The 24,237-nt window shown below is 36.8% G+C and overlaps 1 protein-coding gene across 1 annotated transcript in view; it reads right to left on the bottom strand.

Annotated features, from left to right (window-relative positions):
• Positions 1-383: 383 nt before the first annotated feature.
• Positions 384-24,237, bottom strand: part of LOC134608603 (acetyl-coenzyme A synthetase, cytoplasmic-like) — a 48,095-nt gene continuing 24,241 nt past the window's right edge. The window contains exons 5-18 of the mRNA XM_063451562.1: positions 24,165-24,237; positions 23,993-24,068; positions 23,513-23,591; positions 19,197-19,334; positions 16,789-16,959; positions 15,952-16,085; positions 15,456-15,588; positions 15,043-15,099; positions 10,830-10,910; positions 10,147-10,255; positions 8,522-8,590; positions 4,672-4,848; positions 3,563-3,637; positions 384-1,741 (exon numbers count right to left, since the gene is read on the bottom strand). Coding sequence (XP_063307632.1) covers positions 1,614-1,741; positions 3,563-3,637; positions 4,672-4,848; positions 8,522-8,590; positions 10,147-10,255; positions 10,830-10,910; positions 15,043-15,099; positions 15,456-15,588; positions 15,952-16,085; positions 16,789-16,959; positions 19,197-19,334; positions 23,513-23,591; positions 23,993-24,068; positions 24,165-24,237 — 1,500 coding nt within the window. The 3' untranslated portion in view covers positions 384-1,613. The remainder of the gene's footprint in view (positions 1,742-3,562; positions 3,638-4,671; positions 4,849-8,521; positions 8,591-10,146; positions 10,256-10,829; positions 10,911-15,042; positions 15,100-15,455; positions 15,589-15,951; positions 16,086-16,788; positions 16,960-19,196; positions 19,335-23,512; positions 23,592-23,992; positions 24,069-24,164) is intronic.

Genomic DNA, 24,237 nt, shown 5'->3' on the forward strand with positions numbered 1-24,237 from the left:
TGTTGTCAATCACTTAATCATTAATTTCCAGAGTTACCAGAGTCTGGTTCCACCACTCAAATACCTCATGTTTTGCGAAGTTTACAACAGTTCCATGAATAAATCTAACGGGTTGTGACCCATCTTGGTGGGGTGTTCTTTGTGATGGAAGAAGACTTCCTTCCAAAATAGAGATGACACTATTACAAACCTACTACAAAGCATTGCAAGTATAAGAAACACAACACAGTAACAGCGTATGCTATATGATCATGCCACACTACACATTGTTACATAGTGTATTTTAATTATTAAGTCTAGGCAAAAAAAGCTTTAGGCAAAAAAGCTTTAGGCGAGGCTCCCCCTCCCTTTCCCCCCCGCCCCAAAAAAACACTAGTCCATTAATTCTTGCAGTACATGCTGGCACTAACTTGATACGGTCATGTATCATTGGTGGCATTGGTCCCTTCACAGCCTTGATAGGTTTGTTCACTGACTAATGATAGTGATGTTCACTAGAAATGTAATTATTGTGGTTTGGTGGACACAACGCAGGTTAGACAAAGGCTGGATCTCACCATTAAAATATTTGGAAGAGGAATCGGAAGGCAACTTATTCATTTTACACTGCTTTCTTTAGTACAGTGTTAATCTATAAAGGGACACTCAAATTCCCAAACTCACTTAAGCTTGCTGTATTGCTTTATGTGTAGAGTGTTGCCTCTTTTTTACATTTTACAAAAAGTGCAGATTTCAATACAAAATTGGCAGTTTTATAAATTAACCTTGGTACACCTCACTGGCTGTCAATCAGACAACAGGTCCTGTTACTTCCTGGTTTGGTTAGCTCAGTGGAGCTAAACTCAAGATGCTGCAATTACTCAGAGCACCTACCTTGCAAAAGCTTCTCACTGAGCTGCAGTGGAAAGTCTGCAATTGGACAGCCTCAGAAACTCTAGACAGGGTTAGAAGGGGAGGGTTTTCAAAGACAGGAGACAACAGATCTGCAGATATTGCAAGTTGGTTGTAGATATACCCCCAATGAAAAAATGCATGATGAAATGCATGCAAGTTTTCATTGTGAAAATGTTTTTTTTGTGTGTGTGTGTTTAGGCAGTGAAATGTCCCTTTAAAACATATATAACATTCACAATTATCTACAGAGTGAAATTATTAAAATTTCTGGACAGTCTTGTAATATTCAACTGACTCAGATGCAGTGAAGCTACAGTATATATATGTAAAAATTCAAAAAATCATTACCCAGTATTAACTCAGATTATCAATTCTATAAACATTGAACAGTAACTGAAGTTAAAAAAAAATGATGGCATCAGGATTTAAAAAATTGATTTCGCAATTGGTACGGCAATGGTAAGAATGAAAAACATAACATTGATCAGATAAAGACAGTTTTACAAAATACAGATTAAATAGGAAAATTAATACCAATTTAAATCCTTAGTATTCTCAGACAACTGGTAAAAAATAAAAAAAATTCACGGATCTCCAGAAGATGGACATTAACAGGCGGATTCAGTCCTATGTGGACGGGTTTCAAGAGATCTGTGGCATATCCATATATTTGTGCGTTCTGTAACGATTGTCTATTGCAACTTTTTGGTGAAAACACTTCATGCTGCAGCTTCACATCGCTGGCTGAACAAGATTTCAACAATCTGTGGGTCGGCAAGAGTGGATACGTCTCCCAGGTCCTTTTCATTTCGAGCTATCTGCCTAAGTACTCGTCGCATTATTTTACCTGGAATTGATAAAAAAAAAAAAAAGGCAATAGAATAGACTTAATACGCATTATATATAAAGTTATTACCAACAAACCTCCTGATTGCCAGAATATTTGCTGTAGAGTAATACCTATTACTCATTTGGTAACAAACTTGATAATCATTCTAATAATTGTTAGCTAAAATTACACAATTGTACAAGTTCATAAGAGAGTTTAAATCTTATTACATTCTACCATGTGGGGAGATTTATCAAGACAATAATAGCTGCAAAGTGCTAAATAATGAGCAATCACCACAAAACCAACTTTAAACTTATTTCAATTTACCACTTTGCACCCAAAACTCTTTTTGTCTTGATAAATCTCCTACACCGGCCTCGATTCAATGTTTTTCAATAAGCTTTTCAAATGATTTAATGTTTTTGGATAAATCATTCAAATAGTTTATCTACAAAAATCCACAAATACTTTCATGGTGACTTCTGTAGAAAAATCATTTAAAATATTTATCCAAAAATCTAAAATCATTTATAAAGCTTATCCCAAAAAAATAAATTTGAGGCCACAATGGTACAATGCTAATGAGTGGTTTATTGCCTCTATCAACCTGTGTCATCGTGGAATTCTCCCAATAGGTATTACTACGGAACAAAATAATAAACTGGACTAAAGAAAACGTAATTGTGCTTAATATAGATGTGTTGGCTTGTGTGCATTGTATGTATGCATCTTGCATATTGGAACTATGCTGTGCCGAAATATTTCTAGATGTCATTTATTATAAAATTATATATATTTTTTAAAATTTGCCTAAATATAGACATTGACAAATATAACTGCTACTCATGGTTCACATAATTCCAGAACCAATACTTTAATAATTTTGTATAATAAGAAACCAAAATTATAATGGATTTTATTCTTTACAGCGAGCGAACTAAGTACATTTACTAAATTATTATTCTATATCGAAGAAATGTTAATTTCAGATAGATTTGAACCCATATTTAAAATAAAATTTGATATATATATATATATATATAAATAAATAAAAAACATTAAACATTGATTTTCTCACCCCTTCTGGGTGGTATGTTTATTCCCGGGTCCTCTGCCAGAGGCCTGGGAGTTTGAGGGTTCTGCGCAGTATCTTAGGTGTTCATAGAACTGCACTCTTCTGGACAGCGATCTCAGATGTCCCACCTGGAATCTGTTGAAGCCACTCCCCTGACTTGGGAATTACAGCCCCGAGTGCTCCTATCACAACTGGGACTACTACTGCCTTCACTTTCCACATCCTTTCTAGTTCTTCATGCAGTACTTGTAATTCTCCACCTTCTCATGGTTCTTCTTCCTGATGTTATAGTTACTGGGTATTGCCACATCCACCATGACTGCAGTCTTTCGTTCCTTGTCTACCACCACAATGTCGGGTTGGTTGGCCAGCACTTGCTTGTCTGTCTGGATCTTAAAGTCCCACAGGATCTCAGCCCTGTCATTCTCGACTACCCTTTGTGGTATCTCCCATTTGGACTTCGGAAAGTCCAATCCATATTCTGTGCAGATATTTCGGTACACAACCCCAGCAACCTGGTTGTGTCTCTCTGTGTATGATGTTCCTGCTAACATCTTGCATCCAGCTACTAGGTGCTGGGCTGTCTCAGGGGCCTCTTTGTATAGTCTGCACCTTGGGTCTTGCCTGGTGTGGTAGACTCCAGCTTCTATTGATCTGGTGCTGAGTGCCTGTTCTTGTGCTGCTAGGATTGGTGCCTCAGTGCAGCCTGAATATATTTTTATTTATTTAAAGAAAGTAGAGGTAGAGTACAGAAATTTTACCTGAACGTGTTTTTGGTAAACCTGGAGCATTTTGTATGAAATCCGGTGTTGCTATTGGTCCAATTTTTTCTCGAACTATAAAATAAGAATAATCAACAGTAGTTATTTGTTAAGCACACTAAACACTCAGCAGATCTAGAGTTATTTATTCTGTAATCAAATCGACCAGAAAATGTAACACAAGCATATAAAGATTTTCCTTGTAAGAATAAACAAACATAAAGCATAAAAAGAGTAAACAGAGAGAGAAGGATACTTCCAAATGGGTAATATAAGTAACATTACCACAACAGCTCACAGTAGTGGTTAGCTACACAGAGTCCACTGCTGGTTTATATCAAACCATTTAAAAATGGTCACATGAATAATTTCACATTATCAGGGTCTGCTGTTTTCAAACTGTAGGACATTAAATCGGCTGGCACTGTGGGGGCAGCTGTATTGATATTAAACCTTTAAGTTTCACCTGCTTTGGTGTTGTGTACTAATAAACCAATAATGTAGTGTAATAACGCCAATAGAGTGAAAGAAAGACTTTAAGAGACACGACACTCATGATAAATCTAATGCACAGCGTTTATAGAAAATAACGACAGGATGCACCTTCAAATGGACCTGAACTACACACTTAAAATACATGCAATGCAGCATTCAAACACTTCTGCAACACATTTTTTAAGCAGTATCAGAGGAGGACATACGTGACAATAAATTGAAACGGACAATAAATGGTGAACTTGCAACAGTAGGAGAGAATGCGGAGTCAAATGGAACTCCAGGTTCAGTTGTGAAATGTTTGCACAATGGATAGAATGTTGAAATAATTATTCTCGAACTCGCACATGCAACCAGTTAGTTGGTGGTAACCACATATCATATGTAAGGCACAAGCTCTCAAGAGTGTAAACTGGTTGGATGGAATGAAAATGTATCTGTTCGGCATGGCTTTTTGGGGTGTGCGGAAATGGATTCATGTGTGCAGATGATAAAAAGTGATATTCAGTATGTATTCAGAGATGTATGACTTATAAGATAGAGATATTTGAGTATGCATGACTGCATTGGGCATGTCTTACCCATAAAATAAACAAAACACATTTGCAACTTACCTTGTTTCTTTAGTTCATCTGCAAGTAGCTCTGTGAATTTGTTCCCATCTTTTAGAATGACAAAGCAGTAAAGGCATTCTCCTTTAACCTTGTGTGGACGGCTCACGACGGCAGCCTCGGCTACAGCTGTGTGCTCTGCAAGTGCAGACTCTACCTCTGCAGTACTCAGCAGGTGACCTGGCGGAATAAAGCATCTACTTTAAAAGTGGTTAGTCCACTTTAGTAATGTTTTATGATCTTTATTAAAAAAAACTGATAGGCTACTACTGAACAATCTTCAAAATGATAAAAGTAGACTTTATATGTCACTGTTTACAAAGGCTCTACATTCAGAATGTTATAAAAAAAGGTGGCCATGTGCAGTGTGTAACACTACACTATTATAACGGAGAGGTTTGCTAAATTTTAAATTATTCTATTAAGTCATTCCTTGAGTGAATAATAATTAATGGTTACTACAATGCTCGAATCACAATGCCGTAACAATTGTAATATCATTTTATGCACATTTCCTGCATGGTTTCTAAAATATTGTATTGATCTAGAACGATTTTCTAGAAGTCCTTTTTTTTTTTTTTAATCCTTTATTTAAATATAGGCATTCAAGTACAACAGAATTGGTACAATTAGTGTCTGTTAAAGAAGAGCATTCAAAAGCCTGTATATTTACATTCAAAGTGGAAGGGGAAACATTCTCCAGAGTAAGAGGGGTACAGAACAGCGCAAACACAGGACAAACAAATGCATCCAGAAAAATAAAGCATAAAGAGTAAGCACAATAGCTAAAAACAATTGCTGAGGGTTGGAATACGGAGTACCGGTAGAACCCCCATCATACTACTTTGTTGACCATTGAACTGCTCCCATGGCACCAAAATCTTATGGAATGTGGATAAAGTATTTCTGACCTGCACTGTCAATTTGTCCATGAAGTAAATGTCTTCAAGAGGACCTGTGCCATTAATACGTACTCAGCCTGCAACCATTGAGCATGTTAAAATGACTCTACTCCCTTGTGGTCATTCCCTCTATAGGCTGGGAAAGCAAGAGAGCTCAGAGTAAAAAAAATCTATGGAAAATGTTAAACACCAGTAGAACACCTCCCTTCAGAACCAGGCCTCCCGTGGGCAGATCCACCACATGTGCATGTATGTAGCCTTCACCCCACACAAGCGCCAACAGGCATTCTCTATAAGCCCTGTTTTAAATTGTATCCTTCTATGTAATTAAATTGGGAGCTAGTGTGAGCATGGCACTACCTTTCTTCTGTAAGACTTAAATAAGAATTAGCTTTTTGAAAACTATTCTGGCAGTTGACTTCACAGTCTCAACATCGCACATGGTTAGATCCTGCTCATAGAACATTTCATGTGCAAATACTTGGGAACGTGGATTTTTTACATCACTTAATCTTCTATTTACACAACAGCAAAAAAGAGATGGATTACAACAAATGTCTAAATATAGCTTGTGTTTTGCCTTTTACATTTGTGGGAACATTTTGAAGATTACCAGGATTTTTGCTTTCAAACAGAAGAAGGTGATGGCCCTGTTTAAACAAGTTTACCGAATAAGCAGAGTAGGATATAATTATACAATAGGTCAAATGGATTTCACACTTGGTAAAAATTGATTGCTAGAAACATTTATAAAGATATGAGAGCTTAAATATTATTTAAATATTATGAGGGTATAAATTTCCCATTAGGCAGAGTAGGGACCTGCCTACAGGTGAATGTCCTGTAGGTGGCGCCTATTTACTGCACTAATGTAATTTTTGAGCTTAGGTGGGATGGTGAGGGAAGACAAGTATCAGATGCTTTTGGTCCGTGTCCTCTGTAGTCCACTCAGCCTTCTATGCACCCTGAGCAGAGGGTGTAAAGATCAGTGCAGTCTAAGCTCCTCCAATGTTCGAGGCTAGACAGGAAATGGAAGGGATCATTTCCCATGTTAATCCAAAATGTAACCCTTTTCCAAACCTAAACAAACCATTTTACTAGTTCCAAATGCAAGCACTCAAAGACTAAATCTAAAACAAACCCCTTTACCTTAATCCTAGGTTTCACACCTCCTAAATATTAAACACACCATGTACCCAGATACTAAATTTAACCCCACACCTCACTCGAACCCTAAACATCTCTTATACGACCTATGTAGTCTAACTCGGGCATTAATCCCTCTCTAATGTTAAATTAAATATCCCCTTACCCTAAACACTTCTAACATTTTTAACCATGTGTTAATTTAAGCAGCTACATACACTCACTATACTCACAGATTCAAAACACAATACATTACAAATAGAAATATGCACATTAATACATATACACAGTTACCAAATAATATATATTAAATATTAGATTTTTCTATAACTGCAATGCCCAGTTAATAAATTATTATTATACCCACTATAACTTGCTTTTTGTTTTGGTGGGGGGATACCTTAGAGTTCTATGCCTATAAGATCTTGACATGTAAATCCGACCGTGTATATGATTTATTTGGAGGAGAAGAATTTAAGTGAGTCAGTGACAGGTTGAAAGTGAATGAATGATTGTAACAGATTTATTTAATATGCCTTCTAGAGGAAGTGAGGTTTTAGTAATTTTTGAAAGTATTGAGACTAGTAAAGAGAATTCTTGAAAGCGAAAGTCAGAAATGTGAGTATGGTCAGTGGGTGGCACAAGTCTATTGCATAGCAGAGGACCCTGGATGGGACATGCTTATTTTTTAGTGAGCATAGGTAGATAGGGGCTGTGCTATGAAGTGACTTGTAAGGAGCAGGATTTTAAAGTGAACCCTAAATTGCACGGGAGGTCATTCCAAGGACTGACATAGTTGGATAGTTGTGGTAGGTATGAAAGAGGAGTCAGTTTATAGTAAGGGGGTAGGTTTGGTATGTAGAAGATCAATGAGGAGTAAGTTGCACTAAAAAGATGGTATATAATTTGGGCATGAAAAAGCATTCTGGTTGCACCTTGTGTTGCACAGGGGACAAATTAATGGTTTAATTTTAAGATCGAAACAGTGTGATTTGGAGATGAATTGGATGTGAAAATTAAAAGATTTTCAAAGAAGCAGCTCTCTTTGGCAAAATCTCCATGCAAAAATCTAAACTTACTCAAAATGTTCTAACAACAACCTGAAGATATATTCTTTACGAGTGGATCCACCCAACTCACCCTTCAATGTCCCTACTGCAGACAAAAGTACATTTCCTTGTACGTATGGATGGAAAGGTCAACCCCGGTTTTAGGGTCTGCATGGGTGAACTCTGCTTGACACAATTTCCATACACCCATGGAGGGATTCTTCTTCAATATAAGCTCACTTTAGCTGCATTTAGAGATAATCTTGACTTTGTGTTCTTTTCGACGTGTTGTTTCATTGTGTTTTGATTCTTGATCTGTTATTTTTTTTAAAAGCTGATGGATAATGCATGTAAGGCTGTACTGAGGTCAGTCATAAAACTTTTCTTAAAAGCTGAAAGCCTTGTGTACCATGCCTAATCCATCAATAAAAATGTACAGACACTAAAAGATATATCACAGTTGTAAAAGGGGAGATCTAATAACATGGTGTTGAGTGGCACCATTGACATAAAGCAAGACTGATACAAGTTTTGCAAGTGACCAGGGAGAAGGGGAATTGGAAGGAGGGATAGGGGGGAAGTTCTCTTTTAAAAAGTTTAAGTTTTCAATAAATTACAAAATACTTCATTAAAAGCTCATCGGGTCTTATTTATTTTAAAAAAAATTGTATATAAGCGACAATACTCACTTGAAAACTTGTTCATTATGGAAATTAAAAATAAATGTTGCCAGATTATACGCAATCTATAGTATACCTGAAACGTTCAGCATATCATCAATCCTTCCTGTAATCCAGATGTAGCCATCTTTGTCTCTCCTACACCCTGTGGACCAAAGAACATGAAATGGACACAGTCAGGTCTGATAGTTAATGGCAGACAAGACATCACTGCTACTCTTATGTCCATGCCGTTTGAGGCTCATACTTAGATTAAAGAAACGTGTTTTGAGACGGCAGTATTGCCAAAGTGTATTTTTAAAAAGCAAAAAGAATATAAATGATCTAATAACAAAAACATTTTCTTAATGGTACATCCATAACAATAATTATGCGATACATCACAAACTTGAGGGGTATGAAACTGGATGAGGATTGGTGCTGCTCAAGGGACGTAACCCCACCAAGAGGTGGCTGGAGCTCCCACAGAAGGGACATGTCAGTTTGGCATCAACATACACCAAGCTGACCCACAGCCTCCCTAACCAATCCCACTCAAAGCAGATCATGAAGAGAGCGCTGCTGAAGCTCTCTCTGCATGGTCCGAGTGCCCTCAGCACAGCGAGAGTACTTTGTTAGATGCTGGCCAGAGTCAGTTCCACATTCGGGCACACGAAGGAACAAAAACGGGAAAGCAGGCCTGAAGCCCGAAATCAGGATGGGCCATTTGGGGAGCATAATTATATAGATCTGCTAATCGTTTGTATTCACCTCTTTCGTATTTATGCTAGCTATACTCCTTGGTTAAACTTAGTTGGCATTATGCCAACCAAAATAATCAAGTACATCAAGGTCTGCCTTTTTTTTTTTTTTTTATCTATTTTTGCTGATGATACCAAAGAAGGTTAAAAAAAATTAAAATTTCTGGGGTTGGTTTTTTTTTATTTTATTTTTATTAATAACAGCAAGGGGGAAAGGCATAATTTCATAGACTTTTTTTCCTAAATGTACATTACTACATATCTAACTATCCTCTTGCATACAGACGTCATATAAACAGTGCATTTAGATATACACTACTTTGGAACTTGGGAGCATTCAACAGCCTGCACAATTATTACATGCATATTTAAATCACTTTAATTTTAGGAAAATGACAGGCTGCAACTTGACTCTGCTGTTAAAGATACATTATAGTCACCAGAACGACTACGGCTTGTGTAGCCTTGATAGTAATGTAAAACACTGCCCTTTGAGAGAAAAGGAGGAGGGTTTACATAGTAACATCTCTAGTGGTAGTGGCAGTCACTCAGACAGCCACTAGGAGGTGTAATCTGGGTGTGTGCTACACAATGTGCAGCACTGACGTTCAGCATCTCCTCGCTTTACATGGAGGTGCTGAATGTTCCTCATGGAGAGGCATTGATTCAATGCCTCTGTATGAGGAGATGCAGAGTGGCTCACCTTTTACCTTTCTAACTGCGGGGCCTGGACACCAAAATGGCGCTTTTATAAATATGATGTCAGGAATAGCGGTTTGTATTCCTGACACTATAGTCTTCCTTTAATGCTGACTGAAGAGAAGGTCACCAATCAAGAGAAATAACTATACCCATAGTACACAACTGGACCCCATTTATTATTTTTACAAATAATATTTTATAAATAATATTTAAAAGTTACTATTAAATAATTCCTTTAACCACTTTAGAAACCGCTTACCGTCTCCTGCAACATAATATCCAGGGAACTTTCTGAAGTAGGTATTTTCATAGCGTTCATGATTGCCATACAAAGTTCTCATTATTGAAGGCCATGGCTTCTTGAAGACCTGCATTAATTAGATTACATATCAAAGAGTGAGAGAGAGAGAGAGAGAGAGAGAGACACACACACACACACACACATGTAAATCATAACCTGGCACTGCGCCTTTGATTTGCAGGTCTTTACTTATATTCCAAGTGTAGAATATGATAATGAATGTAGAATCTAAAACGCCCCCCATTTTCCCCAGAGTAAACAATGAAATCCACAGGCAAACCGGTCAACATAACATTGTTTGAACACCTTACTGCAGAGCCATTTCCATACCCATTACCGTAATCTTTACTTCAAAATCATGGACAGCCAGTGTTAATTTTGGCGACCAACAATATTCATCAGATTTAGTTGACTAAAACAATTCAAATTACTAAAATACAACTAAAACAGCTTTTTAGTCAAAATTGAAGTTTGTTGTCAAAATTAACACTGCAGCCACCTACATACAAAGACTAGAAATGTATGCACCTCTTCATTGAGACACCGGTCCTAGTAAAATGAACTAAATTTACACTTTGGGTTAGTGAGTTACAAAAAATGTATTTCGGCATGAGTGTAATAAATAAAATATTATTATTTACCAAATAACCTTCGGCTTCTCCTTCCAGTTCTTCTCCATGTTCATTCAAAACAGCCGGAACAACTCCAAAAAACGGGAAGGTCTGGAAAATTATTAAGAATCATTTATGTCTTTAGGGAAATAACTGCAGTAATAAGCACAGCAAAAAACCTTCTTGATGTCTGTAAGGGGATTGTAAGCGTGATCTCATTTGTATACAAGGACCAGGTTTGGAGATAAATGGGTTTTCATAGTTGAAATGCAAGGACATCCAAACCAAATATTCAGTCTTATGCAACTAGGTTATTTTATTTGGCACCTCATTCACAGTTAAAAACTAAAGGAAGCGTGTTACCAGACTGTGTAAAGATATTACTTAACATCCACATGTTTATTCAGGGTCAGGATTTCGAAGTAAATTTCAAATTTATGGTCAAAATAACCAGACTGCAAAAAGTCAGCTGTTTTCAGTTTGGCTAAACAGTCATGACCACTTATGCTTTTTGAAGTTGTCATGGTGGGTAGGAGTCTGGATGTGCAGTGTTTGTTCTTGAAACACTGTAAATTCAGAGTAATTTGCACTTGTGTGACAGGGACAAATTACACCCTCAACAAAGCAACTTACAGGCAAAAAGAAAATTTCAAGAAGATACATCCCCATGACAGCCTCCCAACACGTTTCCTGCTGCATGGCACTTAATGTTAGGAACAATATATAAAAAAAAAAATTTGGCACTATGTTGCTGTGTTTACATTTCTTGACATAAATGTTACGTTTTACTGGACCATTGAATCATGGACAGTCCGTTTTTCTGGCACTGGAGGGTCCCTCTCCCTCCCACCCACCAATGCCCGGTTACTGAAGGGGTGAAAACCCCTTCAGTCACTTACCTGGGACAGCGGCGATGTCCCTCGCCGCTGTCTCCGCCTCCGCGACGCTCCTCCTAGTGATTACGTCGGCCGGTGGGCGAGACTAATCTCGCTCACCGGCCGAGGAGACCTAATGCGCATGCGCGGAAATTCCGCGCATGCGCATTACGTCTCCCCATAGGAAAGCATTGAAAAATCATTTCAATGCTTTCCTATGGGGTTTTGAGCGACGCTGGAGGTCCTCACACAGCGTGAGGACGTCCAGCGACGCTCTAGCACAGGAAACCTGTGCTAGAACCCAGGAAGTGACCTCTAGTGGCTGTCTAATAGACAGCCACTAGAGGTGGAGTTAACCCTGCAATGTAAATATTGCAGTTTATGAAAAACTGCAATAATTACACTTGCAGGGTTAAGGGTAGTGGGAGTTGGCACCCAGACCACTCCAATGAGCAGAAGTGGTCTGGGTGCCTGGAGTGTCCCTTTAAGAGCATATTTATACCATTAATAGTGTTAACAGGTGTTTCCACCATTGTGCTCCATCCAAATCATTGGGACTAACCACCCCCGTACTAATATTCTGGGTTCCACTGTTTAATGACATTTATAAAAATGTGTGCTTTCCTTTTTTTTTTGTATACAGTCCTCATAGACCCCAGGACTTCTCTTTCCTAAAGTTTATTTGTTTTTATCCCTTGTCTCCCCTCCCTTCCACACTGAACTAAGCCTTCCCTCCTGCCTATACCCTCTGCAATTTTTGTTAGATCCCCATCCTTCCAGTTTCTCCTTTCCCTCCCTCCCTACCATTCACTCCCCCTCTCTTCGCCGGCTAAAGCACGCACATGTGTCCTATGCCAGTAAAACAGTCCGATCAGAGGTTTCTCTATGAGAAGCCTTTGACTGGACGTAGACGCAACTCCCATGACGTCAGACAGGGGTGCACCAAACAACACCATCAGCTTGATTACTGCAAGTAGAACTAATTTTGAAAGAGCTGTTTGAGCGTTTTTGTGGAGGGGGGGGGGACCGATACAATAGGGCATTATTCTAGGATATATGAAAAAGGATTAAAAAGGATTCCCAACAATTCACATTTTATTGAATAAGCCTGTCCGTTCTTAAAAACCATACATATTAACCGTTTTAGATTGTGTGATTCTCAAATAATAAATTGTAACAGCATAAAAAAAAAAAATACTTTGCTATATGGCATGGTCTGTAAACGTAAAAAAAAAAACAAAAAAACTCTCCAGGTGTATCAAAATTACGGGACTTATCTACTCAATAACTCTAATCAAAAGTTTAATTTGAGGTACACATTGAAACCCATGAGTGATGCCCTCATGAAAAATAGGGTATTGCAATGAGCTTAATGTACCGTTGAACAGATTCAAAATCTTCATCAATTTCAATAAATAAATAAAATAAAAAAATGTGGGTTTGAAACCGGAGTTGGAAATGACATGTTTTCTGCTTCAGAGGACTTAAAAACACTGAACATCCACCGAGCTTGCGGTTATATGTAAAACGTATGGCCTACCAGTGAAAACAGAGATGATTAAATATCTGGGAATTGATCTCACTTCAGACCCCACGACCCTATTTAGAGTCAGCTACTCTCCCCAACTATGAAAGCTGAGAAATGATACAGGAGATAACTGACCACGGGTTGTGTTGACCATAGATGCTATCATTAATATGCACTACTCAAACACTCCTTACAGTATATAAAAATAAAATAAACACAGAACATGTCATTCTGTATTGAATGAAAACTGCAATAATAATATTTGCCAACAAATGGTTATTGCCATGTCTGGAAGATTCTCGATTGTACCATTAACCATGTATAGAATTTTATATCTAGAATCAATCTTCATTTGTGTATCTGAGACACCACAGACACACTGGGACTCTTTCCATTGCAAACTGTATCACTGGCCAGTATGTCCACATATCTGCCATATTACATCATTTCTTTTTATTTGTTCAGTATTCTTATTAACCTTTCCAATCAGTTAAATATTGTGATGGGTAATTGACACTAAGCTCAATGCAACTAAACGGTGAGAAGCCGAATATAAAATATTTGTGAAAAGAAGACATGATTCCAGAATATGAATAGATATTGAATGTTATTTATTGTGTATAACCACGGTTTCCTCAATGCAAACATCAGTCTTGTAGATTGATCGTAAAGTCATTCCAAGGTGTGGTTCAGTCCATAAACCTCAGTTCATGGAGTCCAACCTGTTCACATGTTCCTTTCACTCATTAACCCATTTAACTGTATATAAATTAAATATTCTCTGTCACCATGACAACTTCAAATAAAGTATTTTCTTGCCTCATAAATGGCTTCTAGTTTCAAATGAGTTGGTAAACGTTATTCACGCATGGTTCTATGGTTTTCCACCTCAAGTGACACCGAGAAAAATGGTTTTCTTTACATGAAAACACAATACGTGCTGCTGTTCCAAGAAGCATTTTTGCTCCAAATAGATTGATTCCAAAGAATGCTTGGAAATGACAATGTTAAACTCAGACATCTTGCATACAGTAAAGTTCTTGAATTGGGGTACAAATTGAGGGCTATATGGGAATAACAAGTTTCTAGAAATGTTCTATAATCATACAGGGGATAAGAATCACTGTTCTACAATGAGTGATATCTAAAGAAGTAATTGCCCAGAATACTAGAACAGATGGGACTAATGAACAAGAAGTTTATATTCACTAAACAGTAAGTGAACAAGTTAGTTATGAAATCACTGCAGCAGAAGAAATGTCTTAACACAGTCATGGCACCCCAGGGACTTCGGCTCTTTCAGCATCACTGAAAATGTACCACACAGAAAGCCGATTTACAGGCTTAATATAATGATCAGTCCAACATTATGGGTTACACATGTGATTTTTACGATTTAAAGAGTGGTTTGTTAAATTTGACCTAGGCTTCACATAGACTTGAAATGAATGAAACCTTGTCATAAATGGTAGTTATAAGAAAAGCAATTCAAAATAAGAGATTACAAACTTTGTGCTGTGGGTATCAGAGTAAGGATCCCTACCAAAACCAAATTCTGGTGTATTTTCCTGAAATTAAATAAAGTACAAAGTACCATGACAGGGTACCGGTCATGGTACTTTGTTTGCCACACTGGGTAATATATGCATTTTGTGAAAGAAAATTACCCCCTCTCCATCTTATTCATACAGGTACGATGAACCCCAGTAGTTTTCATTATAAAGATAATCTCAGTGCACCTAAAGTGTATTTGTGCTTAAATTCAAAATAAAAGAGAAAGTTTCTCATTCAATGCTAGTTACCAATGGATTGTGTTCATGTCATAGTGAATAGCACTTACAGCTGATCCAGGTTTTAACGGTGTAGCAGCAGGAAGCGGGGTAATAACGTGACCTCCCTAGAAACAGAAATGGATGCTTTTACAGAAGCAACAAGACCTTAACTTGAATGCAGTTCAAACACACTTAACATAATAGTTCCTCCAATTTAATCTAGTATTCAGCAAATATATATATACACACACACACAAATAAATCAGGCCTTAAAGTTTCAGGTTCTACAGTACTAGCTAGGCTTTAAAAAAAAAAAAAAAAAGTCTGCAAGCCTCAAAGGTTCATGATACAGTCAACACTGTGTAAATGCTGCCGTCCATGGAAATTTTTTTTACTAGCTAATGGGTAGTCGTGAGTATTTATCTATCTAAGCCAGTCACCAAGCATGTGATTTTTGTTTCAAAGAAGTTGTGTTACTTACAGTTTCTGTCTGCCAAAAGGTGTCAACAATAGGGCATCGCTGATTGCCAACTACATTATAATACCAAAGCCAAGCTTCTGAATTTATAGGTTCTCCTACGGTTCCCAGAACTTTCAAGGAATTTAAATCATACCTGCAAGACATAAAATGGATTTTAGATCTGTAGTGGAGGAGGACTTTTTTTTTGCAAAACATATTTTAGACTTCTCTATAAGTTATAAATATATTATATGTTCTATTCGCATTTATACCATGATGTAATTAAAATATTGCTCAAGCTCACGGACAAGAAAATTAACTATATATTACAGTTCTCAAAATGATGTATACTGACTGTAATACTGATCAACACAACACAGACTGTTTACTGTTGTCTTGTACCACCCACGCTTGTATTATAATATAATTATGAAAATGTAATAAAATTTGTGGAAAACGTAGCACACAATGAGCTCTACCTATAGAGTGTAAACCCTACCTAGCTATAAAGACTCACTTTTCAAGGATTTCATTCCCATATTTCATCAGTAAACGGATTGCAGTAGGTGCTGTGTAAAACTGAGTCACTTTGTACTTCTGGATGATCTCCCAAAATCTCCCCACATGTGGGTAAGTAGGAATTCCTTCAAACTTTAAAAATAAAAAAGTTAAATCAAAAATTAAAAAAAAAAATAGTTGAATCACCTCACCATAATCAAAAATTCCATTAAACAAAGTTTCAGCAGTAAACCAACTCATTCAGTTTTATAGATCTCTCTCTCATATATATATATATATATATATATATATTTATAAAACTGAATGAGTTTTATATATTGTTTAATAGCACTGTATTTTTTCCAGCTAATCGGTACTCTCTTGGCTAATGGTAACAAATCTTAAACTTATGTGGTGATGATTATCCTGGTACTGTAGGCATTTGTGGGCTACAAATCATATGTTGCTCTATGCCACAGATAAAAGGGCAATATAAAATATTGTCTTAAAATAAAACAATAAAACAAACAAATATATATTTTTTCCCAAATGTAGACACGCACATATTTATCTTGGCACCTCCACAATGCTGAGAAGATCCCTAGCAAGTAAATATACCGAAGGCATCAGGCTAGTATGAGCACAGACCACTTATGCCAACTGCATTATAGGCTAAAATCACGATCTAAAAATGAACGTGCATACATACATATTCTAGAAAAATGTATAGAAGTCAAGACAAGTGAGCACTTAAAATTTTCAAAAATAGCATCCCATAAAAGGTAGCAGGGTAATTAACTGGTAAAAAATAAATAAAAAAATAAGATAAATTCATAGTTCAAGCAAGTGTACTTACCATCACACTGGTAGCTCCATTGGCCAGTGGACCGTAGGTTATGTAAGAGTGGCCAGTTATCCAGCCAATGTCTGCTGTGCTCCAATAAACATCGTCGTCATGGTAGTCAAAAACATATTTAAATGTCAGAGCAGTATAGAGGAGATAGCCTGCAACAGTGTGCAACACTCCCTGTGTGGAAGAGGAGAGATACACTAATAAACCATAACAACAGTAGGGAGGGAGAAACTCAAACAGGAGTAAATGTTTGGCTCTACAGCTGGTGTGAACTAAAAATCCCCTTATGGGAGTCCACAGAGTGTTGCCCACTGTATGTAGAGATAAAAGAGACTGAGTAATAATGAGAAAAAATAAATAAATAAATGAAAAGTAATGTTTATTTATAACCTGTCCTCGACTAAATGAAAACGTTTATTTAAATCCAGCTGTAAAGGTATTGTTAAAATGTCATCATACACTCATGAAATATCTCTTAACAAATGTTTAAGAAGGGAGGGTGAGGCTACACGTGTAATAAACACTGTCTACGTGGAGATATCCAACCAGGCAATCTTTACATAGCATGTTAGAACTGTTTCGCAAACATTGCTTATTGATATAGAGCCAATCCCAAACTACCTAATAATGCATACCAAGAAGGCAGACAGAGCTATTTTTAGTACTGAATATTTAGCTGGTTGTGTAGGTGTTAAAAACATAAAAATTCTGTTTGACGACCGAACATTCTCCTACACACATGGAATAATGGCAGGCATTGTTTATATGAAAGTGGTATGCCTTGCATAATAAGATATGAATTAACACTGTGCAGCAATATGTTAGCAGAGGCATAGGAAACCTTTGGCACTCCAGATGTTTTGGACTACATCTCCCCTGATGCTTTGCCAGCATTATGCACGTAAGAGCATTAAGGGAGATGTCAAACATCTGGAGTGCCGAAGGTTGCCTATCCCTGCATTTCCTAGAAATCTAGAAAACATGGGGTTTATTCAGTGAATGATTAATTGTGTTAAACTGACAAACAAATTAGAAAAACTTTGACCAATTTTTTTTTTTTTAAAGTTTCCAGCTCATCTGAACCTTAATTTTGCAAACTGTGTGTCTACCTAGCTCACAATTTCATGAATAGGCCCCCTAACTGTTCCCAGATTGAAAACACTCATCTGGATGCTGTTTGAAGAGCGATGTCCTCTTGCTTTCATTAACCCCTTCAGAAAAAAAAACTGTACGATATCATGACTGTTAAGGCATACCATCTGTCATAAAGGGGTTAAAATGCCTTCATAAACATTTTGCAGCGTTGTTCTGAGTAACGTTGCAAAAACATTGCAGGGTCTAAGTAATGTATGCTGCATAGTTGAAAAAACGGAGAATAATGTACTCTAGCAAAATCAGCACTTTATGTTAAAATATGGTGACAAATAAGGTCATATTTACACGTTTAAGTGACGCCAGACAGTTCGACAAGACAAGTATTCTTTCTAAAACTGCAAAATGAAATATACTATAAAAATTCTCAATAACATGCGAATTGGATTTTTCCCTGTTTAAAAAGAGGGACTTTATTGCAATGGGGAAAGCAGCGTAATAGCCTGCAGCTCCCTGGTGTATGATAAGCATTTTGCTCAAGTATTGAAGACCCACTGACAAAAGCATGTAAACCCAGGACTGTTTGGGATCCAACCCAGGGAACCCGCTGAATTGATCAAAAAGTCCAGTCAGTGCACAGTTTTTTTAGTTTGTCTACTAACGGTTACATTTCTAGCACAGTGTGAGTGACTAACATTTATATGAGTAATATTTATATAATGACAAACTGACAGATAAAAAGAGCAACAATGCAGTTTTTAGAAAATGTATTGTTTTACTGTCACTTTGTTTCCAGTGTTTATTGCACACGCCTTTAGGGAGTCGTTTGTCGATTTTAGAGTAGACTCCAACCCTACATCTAATTTTCCAGTTCGATTATCTAGATCAACAAACAAGACACTGTGAAGGTTGTCTAAAAGTGTCCTGCGTGGGCACCCGTACATCAGTAGTTGGTTGGTAGAAGTAAATTTAAATACTAGAACATATATGGTCAAATCCCTTTTAGGCAAGCTCCTGTTCACTACCATATACTCGTCAAACTACTTCGCCAAAAGACCTAATCATACCTGCCAACACAGCAATCATTGCAATCATTAAATCTCAATAACAGATTACAAATCAAAAACATTCACAAAATGTATTTGCTTTTTACAGAATAGCTTTCTGCTCCTACAATTAAGCAAAATATATTGCATCCTGTAACCGATTTCCAACCTGCATGAATTACAACATTTTGTGCACAGACTTTGGAAGGTGCTACATGATGTTCAGTTTTGATAACCAAGGTGAGCAGAAGTTGAAAATCAGCAAGTTATTACCTTTGGCTTTCCAGTGGAACCACTAGTATACAGAATGAATAGAGGATCTTCAGCATCCAGCCATTCTGGTTCACACTCCTCACTGGCTTCATTCATCAGCTCATCCAACCAGAGGTCAACATCAGGGTTCCACGCAGTCTGCCGAAACACAGAACATCCCTCGTTTTAGACAGAGAACCAACAAAAACATTATTCGAACAAAATGTGTTACCCACCCAAATTTCCCATTCCTATTGATATAAAAATCATTAGATCACCAACATACTCGATCCTCAATGGGGTACAATGGGTAAATAGAATTGGTGACAAAGCTTTTGAAAATAGGTTAAGATTGACCGAGATGAAAGCTAACAAGAGCCATCTTTACACAAGTGTAATTAACGATAACGAGGTATGTAATTTACAGGGATGTCTCATACGTAGGAACAGGAATGATGAATGTACTATGTGAAAATCCAGTTCAAAAAGTCTATTATGTAGAAAAAAAATTGCAGAGAGAGTTTTAGTATTATAACGGTTTATATAAGTAATACAATTAGGTTGGGACACCTTTAGATGGAATGCTTTGATGCCGCAGCAGGTTAAGTATGTTATGGCTACATAAAGTACGTAATGAAATCTCTATGTTTAATCTCAGGTCATTTTCTTATGCCGTTCATAATTATACTATTATACTATATTCTTATACTATTCATAATTTGCTAACTTAAATAAAAATACATAAGGAGATCTGGTGTGTACATTTGCACAGAGTACTTGATTTCTTAAAATCTACTAAAAGCAGGCTAAACGTGGAATAAAGTAACTGAAATGCCTAATTCACTTGTGTATTAAAAGATTTACAAGAAATCTGGACCATTGAGCAACCCTGGAGAGCAGAGACATAGAGGCAAACAGTTCATTAAGAGTAGCAAGGGCAGCAGTGACAGTGCCAGGACCTCCCTGAATAAGCCATCTAAATTCAAATCAGCTGGGATATATAGTGAACCCACGGAGAGGATACACACCGCTGAAAGGGGCACCTTCCGGGCGATGTATTGTCTCTAAATGGTATGTGTTTGAGTCCTAGAGAATCTTGGAAACTTAAAGACTTTTTTTTTCTAAATGTAATAAAATAATATTTGCTATACTGAAATAGATAAGACAAGTTCTAAGGAAATTGATACCTGTATCTGAATCCCATTTGTATTGTCCTTATCTGTGGGAAAGTCGCTGCAACGTGTAAAATATATAAATTACACCCACTTTGGTTATATATTAACTAATACAAAGGAACAAAGAGCCAGTTGGTAATATTAACGAGAAATGGCACAGACTGTTGACACTATCAGACTGGTATTAGAACATCAGAATCGATATTAGCATGCAGCAATTAATCATATGATTCTTACAAAGTAAATCTGCCAAGCTCTCTTATTCTTTGTTTAAATCTGCCAAATCTCTCTCGACTACTTTAGACAAAAAAACTCTATATATCACATAGCCAGCTTGATGTAGGAACATGCTAATTATTTCTTATTATACTCTTTACTAGCCAAATGTGAGAAAATACATAGAAAAAACAATATTCTCAAATTATTTCTATTTCCCATGCATAGTTTAAAAGAGTGCTAACATGGCCACTGTACACACAAATTCTCAATGCATCTTTATGTATGGCAGCATAATACTAGCTTGGGATGGTATACACATAACTGCAGTGGCCATGATGTGGGAGGAAGAGAAGTAATCTTTGTGTGAATATTGTAGTTTACTCTATAATATGTATGTATTTTACTAAGCTCCCTATGCTATGAATTGAATTCCCTTTATGTTGTGTTATGCAGTAATACTGAATGTTGATTTTCATTCCTACAGATTAGACATTCATGAGGCTAGTTTGTATGAATTGTCAAACAAAAAAAAAAACTGTCACTGCGGAATATATATACATACATACATACATACACACACACACAACCTTTATTACAAGTATACATTATAATCTAATCAGATACCGTGTTCAAGGCACAAAAGCAAATAAACCTATTACATTATCACATACAATGCAATATTTATCTACCTATTTTGCAATGTGTCTGAGCATTTCGAATATCTGATTAGACTGTAATATTGTTTTGTAATAAAGGTTATTAGTGTGTGTGTGTATATATATATATATATATATATATATATATATATATATATATATATGTGTGTGTGTGTGTGTAAAAAACAGATAATATTCATATCTTGTAATACCTTTTTTTTTGGACTAACAATTTTTTAATGACAAGCTTTTGGGAGAACCTCCCTTTCTCAAGTCTGAAGCATTTCTGAGCAAGAGGACACATAGAATTCAAAGTTGAGTTGTGATACAGCGGTTAAAGCGACATGAGTGCAGATAAGATACAGGTTTGATAGAAAATAGACACCATTCTTGCAGAGGGTCATAAATATCTGTCTGAAGAGCAGAGTGAGGGGGGAGAGGGAGAAAAAAAAAAACAAGCAGACAGTACAGAAAATGGCACACTTTATACATACATACACACACACACACACACACAAATAAATATGTATATATTGCTTGCTTCCATTTTCTCTCTTATGCAGACAACCAAAAATACAGCCCCCGAATTATCACAGAACTGACAGGTGCAGTTACCTTCACAGCTCCAACTTCCACCCCTCCCATACTAAACAGGGCATCATCAACAGTCAAGCCACAAACAAAAATTAATCAACAGAAAGCTGCCCACTGATGGGAAGAATAAAGAAAACAGGACCAGTCAATTCAAAAAACCTCGCTGCAAAAGGTGTCAGAACATATGCACAGACAACACATCCACACACAACAATAAAACCTACAGCATTAAAGGATCATACTCCTGCACATCCAGCAATGTGGTATACATAATTCAATGCACCAAATGCCACCTAGGATGCTACATTGGGGAAACCACCCAGCAATTAAACTGCAGAATGAGTATGCACATACACTCCATTAAACACCACCAAGAAGGATCGTACTGCAGTCCTGTGGGACACCATTTTACTTAGCCTGGCCACTCAATGAAGGACCTAAAAATCAAAGTACTGAAAGGGGTTTTTAAAAATACCAGAATGATCAAATTGTTTAACAGCAAGAATAGAGGACTAAATATTGATTTGGGTTTCCTGTCCCACTACCAACACTTCACATGGACACTCCCCCACATTATTTAACTGTTCTGTCATATGTATCAACATTTTAAAACACATTCCAATATGTTTATTCTATCAATATATAAAGTACTATGTGTAGACCTATGCTTTCCCATACTCTTATGCATGTATGCTTATATATGGGACTGCGCATTTATATTTGTGTATAGGAGTTCATGTGCATTTATGTATATAATGTTCATGTTTTTTTGCATTTGCATATACATATGTATGTGTGTGTGTGTGTGTGTGTGTGTGTGTATGTATGTATAAATTGTACCATCTTCTGCACGGTCTGCTTGGGTTTTTTTTCTCCCTCTCCCCCCTCACTCTGCTCTTCAGAAAGATATTTATGACCCTCTGCAAGAATGGTGTCTATTTTCTAACAAACCAGTGTCTTGTCTGAACTCATGTTGCTTTAACCGCTGTATCACAATTCAACTTTGAATTCTATGTGTCGTCTTGCTCAGAAATGCTTCAGACTTGAGAAAGGGAGGTTCTCCCGAAAGCTTGTCATTAAAAAATTATGTTAGTCCAATAAAAAGGGTATTACAAGATACAAATTGTATCTGTTTGTTTACATCCACATCACTGGACTAATACAGCTACAATATAAATATATATATATCTCAATATCACACACATATACACACCCTCCTCCTCCTGCCTCTCACTCTTAGCCTGATTTCAAAGGACCTGGTCTCACATGGAGCAGATCACAGCATGCAGCATCATATCCCTGGTCTTTCTGGACACACACTGCATGTTGAGAGCATATCCTGTCAGACTGGACAGAAGATAAAAAAAAAAAAGAGGACTATCTACCAGAGTCCGCGGAAGAGATAGGCTCCGGTTAGGGAGAGGGAGAGAAAATCTCTCTCTCCTAGGTACGACCAAAACGGAAAGAAGAAGTAGAAGTCATAATTCCTTCTCGCCTCACATTTGAAATTTACTTTGAATTTCCAAAGGTTGACAATAATAACCCTGACCATTAATTAGTTCTATATTCTGCAAATGAAAAAACATTGACTGTAAGGTACTGAGGGACAAATATCTTACTAGTCTCTAAACAAACAGTGTGGAATCAATAATGCCTCATTGCTTAGAACAAAGAGCCCAGTTACTATCTTCACCTGTAGCTTGTCGCGGTGTTGGTTTTTAAGTCTGCCAGTGAGATGTTTTACCACGACGCAGTTCTTCACAAGCTGAGCCCTTTTAGGACAACGAAAATAGAGATGAATTCATGTTATAAAAGCTGTACATGCAGGACAAAAATCTACATACCGTATATAACTTTTTATATTTTGCAGCATTTTGTTTTTAAATTTTTCACCAAATGTGTTAAAAAATTGTTTTAAAACAATTGTTTTTTACTCTTTGTGTACCAGGTAACGATCAAATTAAAAACTTCAAAGTATTAATAATCTTTACTTGTATATGACCCAACAGGACTTTATATAGCCCAAGGTCAGACAAAATATCAGACACTGTATCTTACATAAAGGTCAATTTGGGAAATCAGTCAGCTAATTTTCTTTCTGGGAACCTTTATTGCGATAATGTTTGTTCGGATTCTATTATGTGGACTTTATTATTATTTAAAAATTGCCTACTTTTCTTTGCACTTTTCTATTGCTTCATCTGCAATATGTTTCAAGTTGATCAGTTTTTCTCCTCTAAACACACCATCTGAAAAATGAAATCCAAAGTGTTGCAATCAGCGGTCCCAGTTAAGGAGTCTAAATAATACAAATATCTTCCTGTGATGCTGGATACTACCATTACCTGCTGTAATAAGGACATCACATTGGGAATCCATAATCCGTTCACATAGCGATTCCGAGGAGAACCCTGCAAA

Source organism: Pelobates fuscus, chromosome 4 (genome assembly GCF_036172605.1).
Source record: "Pelobates fuscus isolate aPelFus1 chromosome 4, aPelFus1.pri, whole genome shotgun sequence".
NCBI classification, from domain to species: domain Eukaryota; kingdom Metazoa; phylum Chordata; class Amphibia; order Anura; family Pelobatidae; genus Pelobates; species Pelobates fuscus.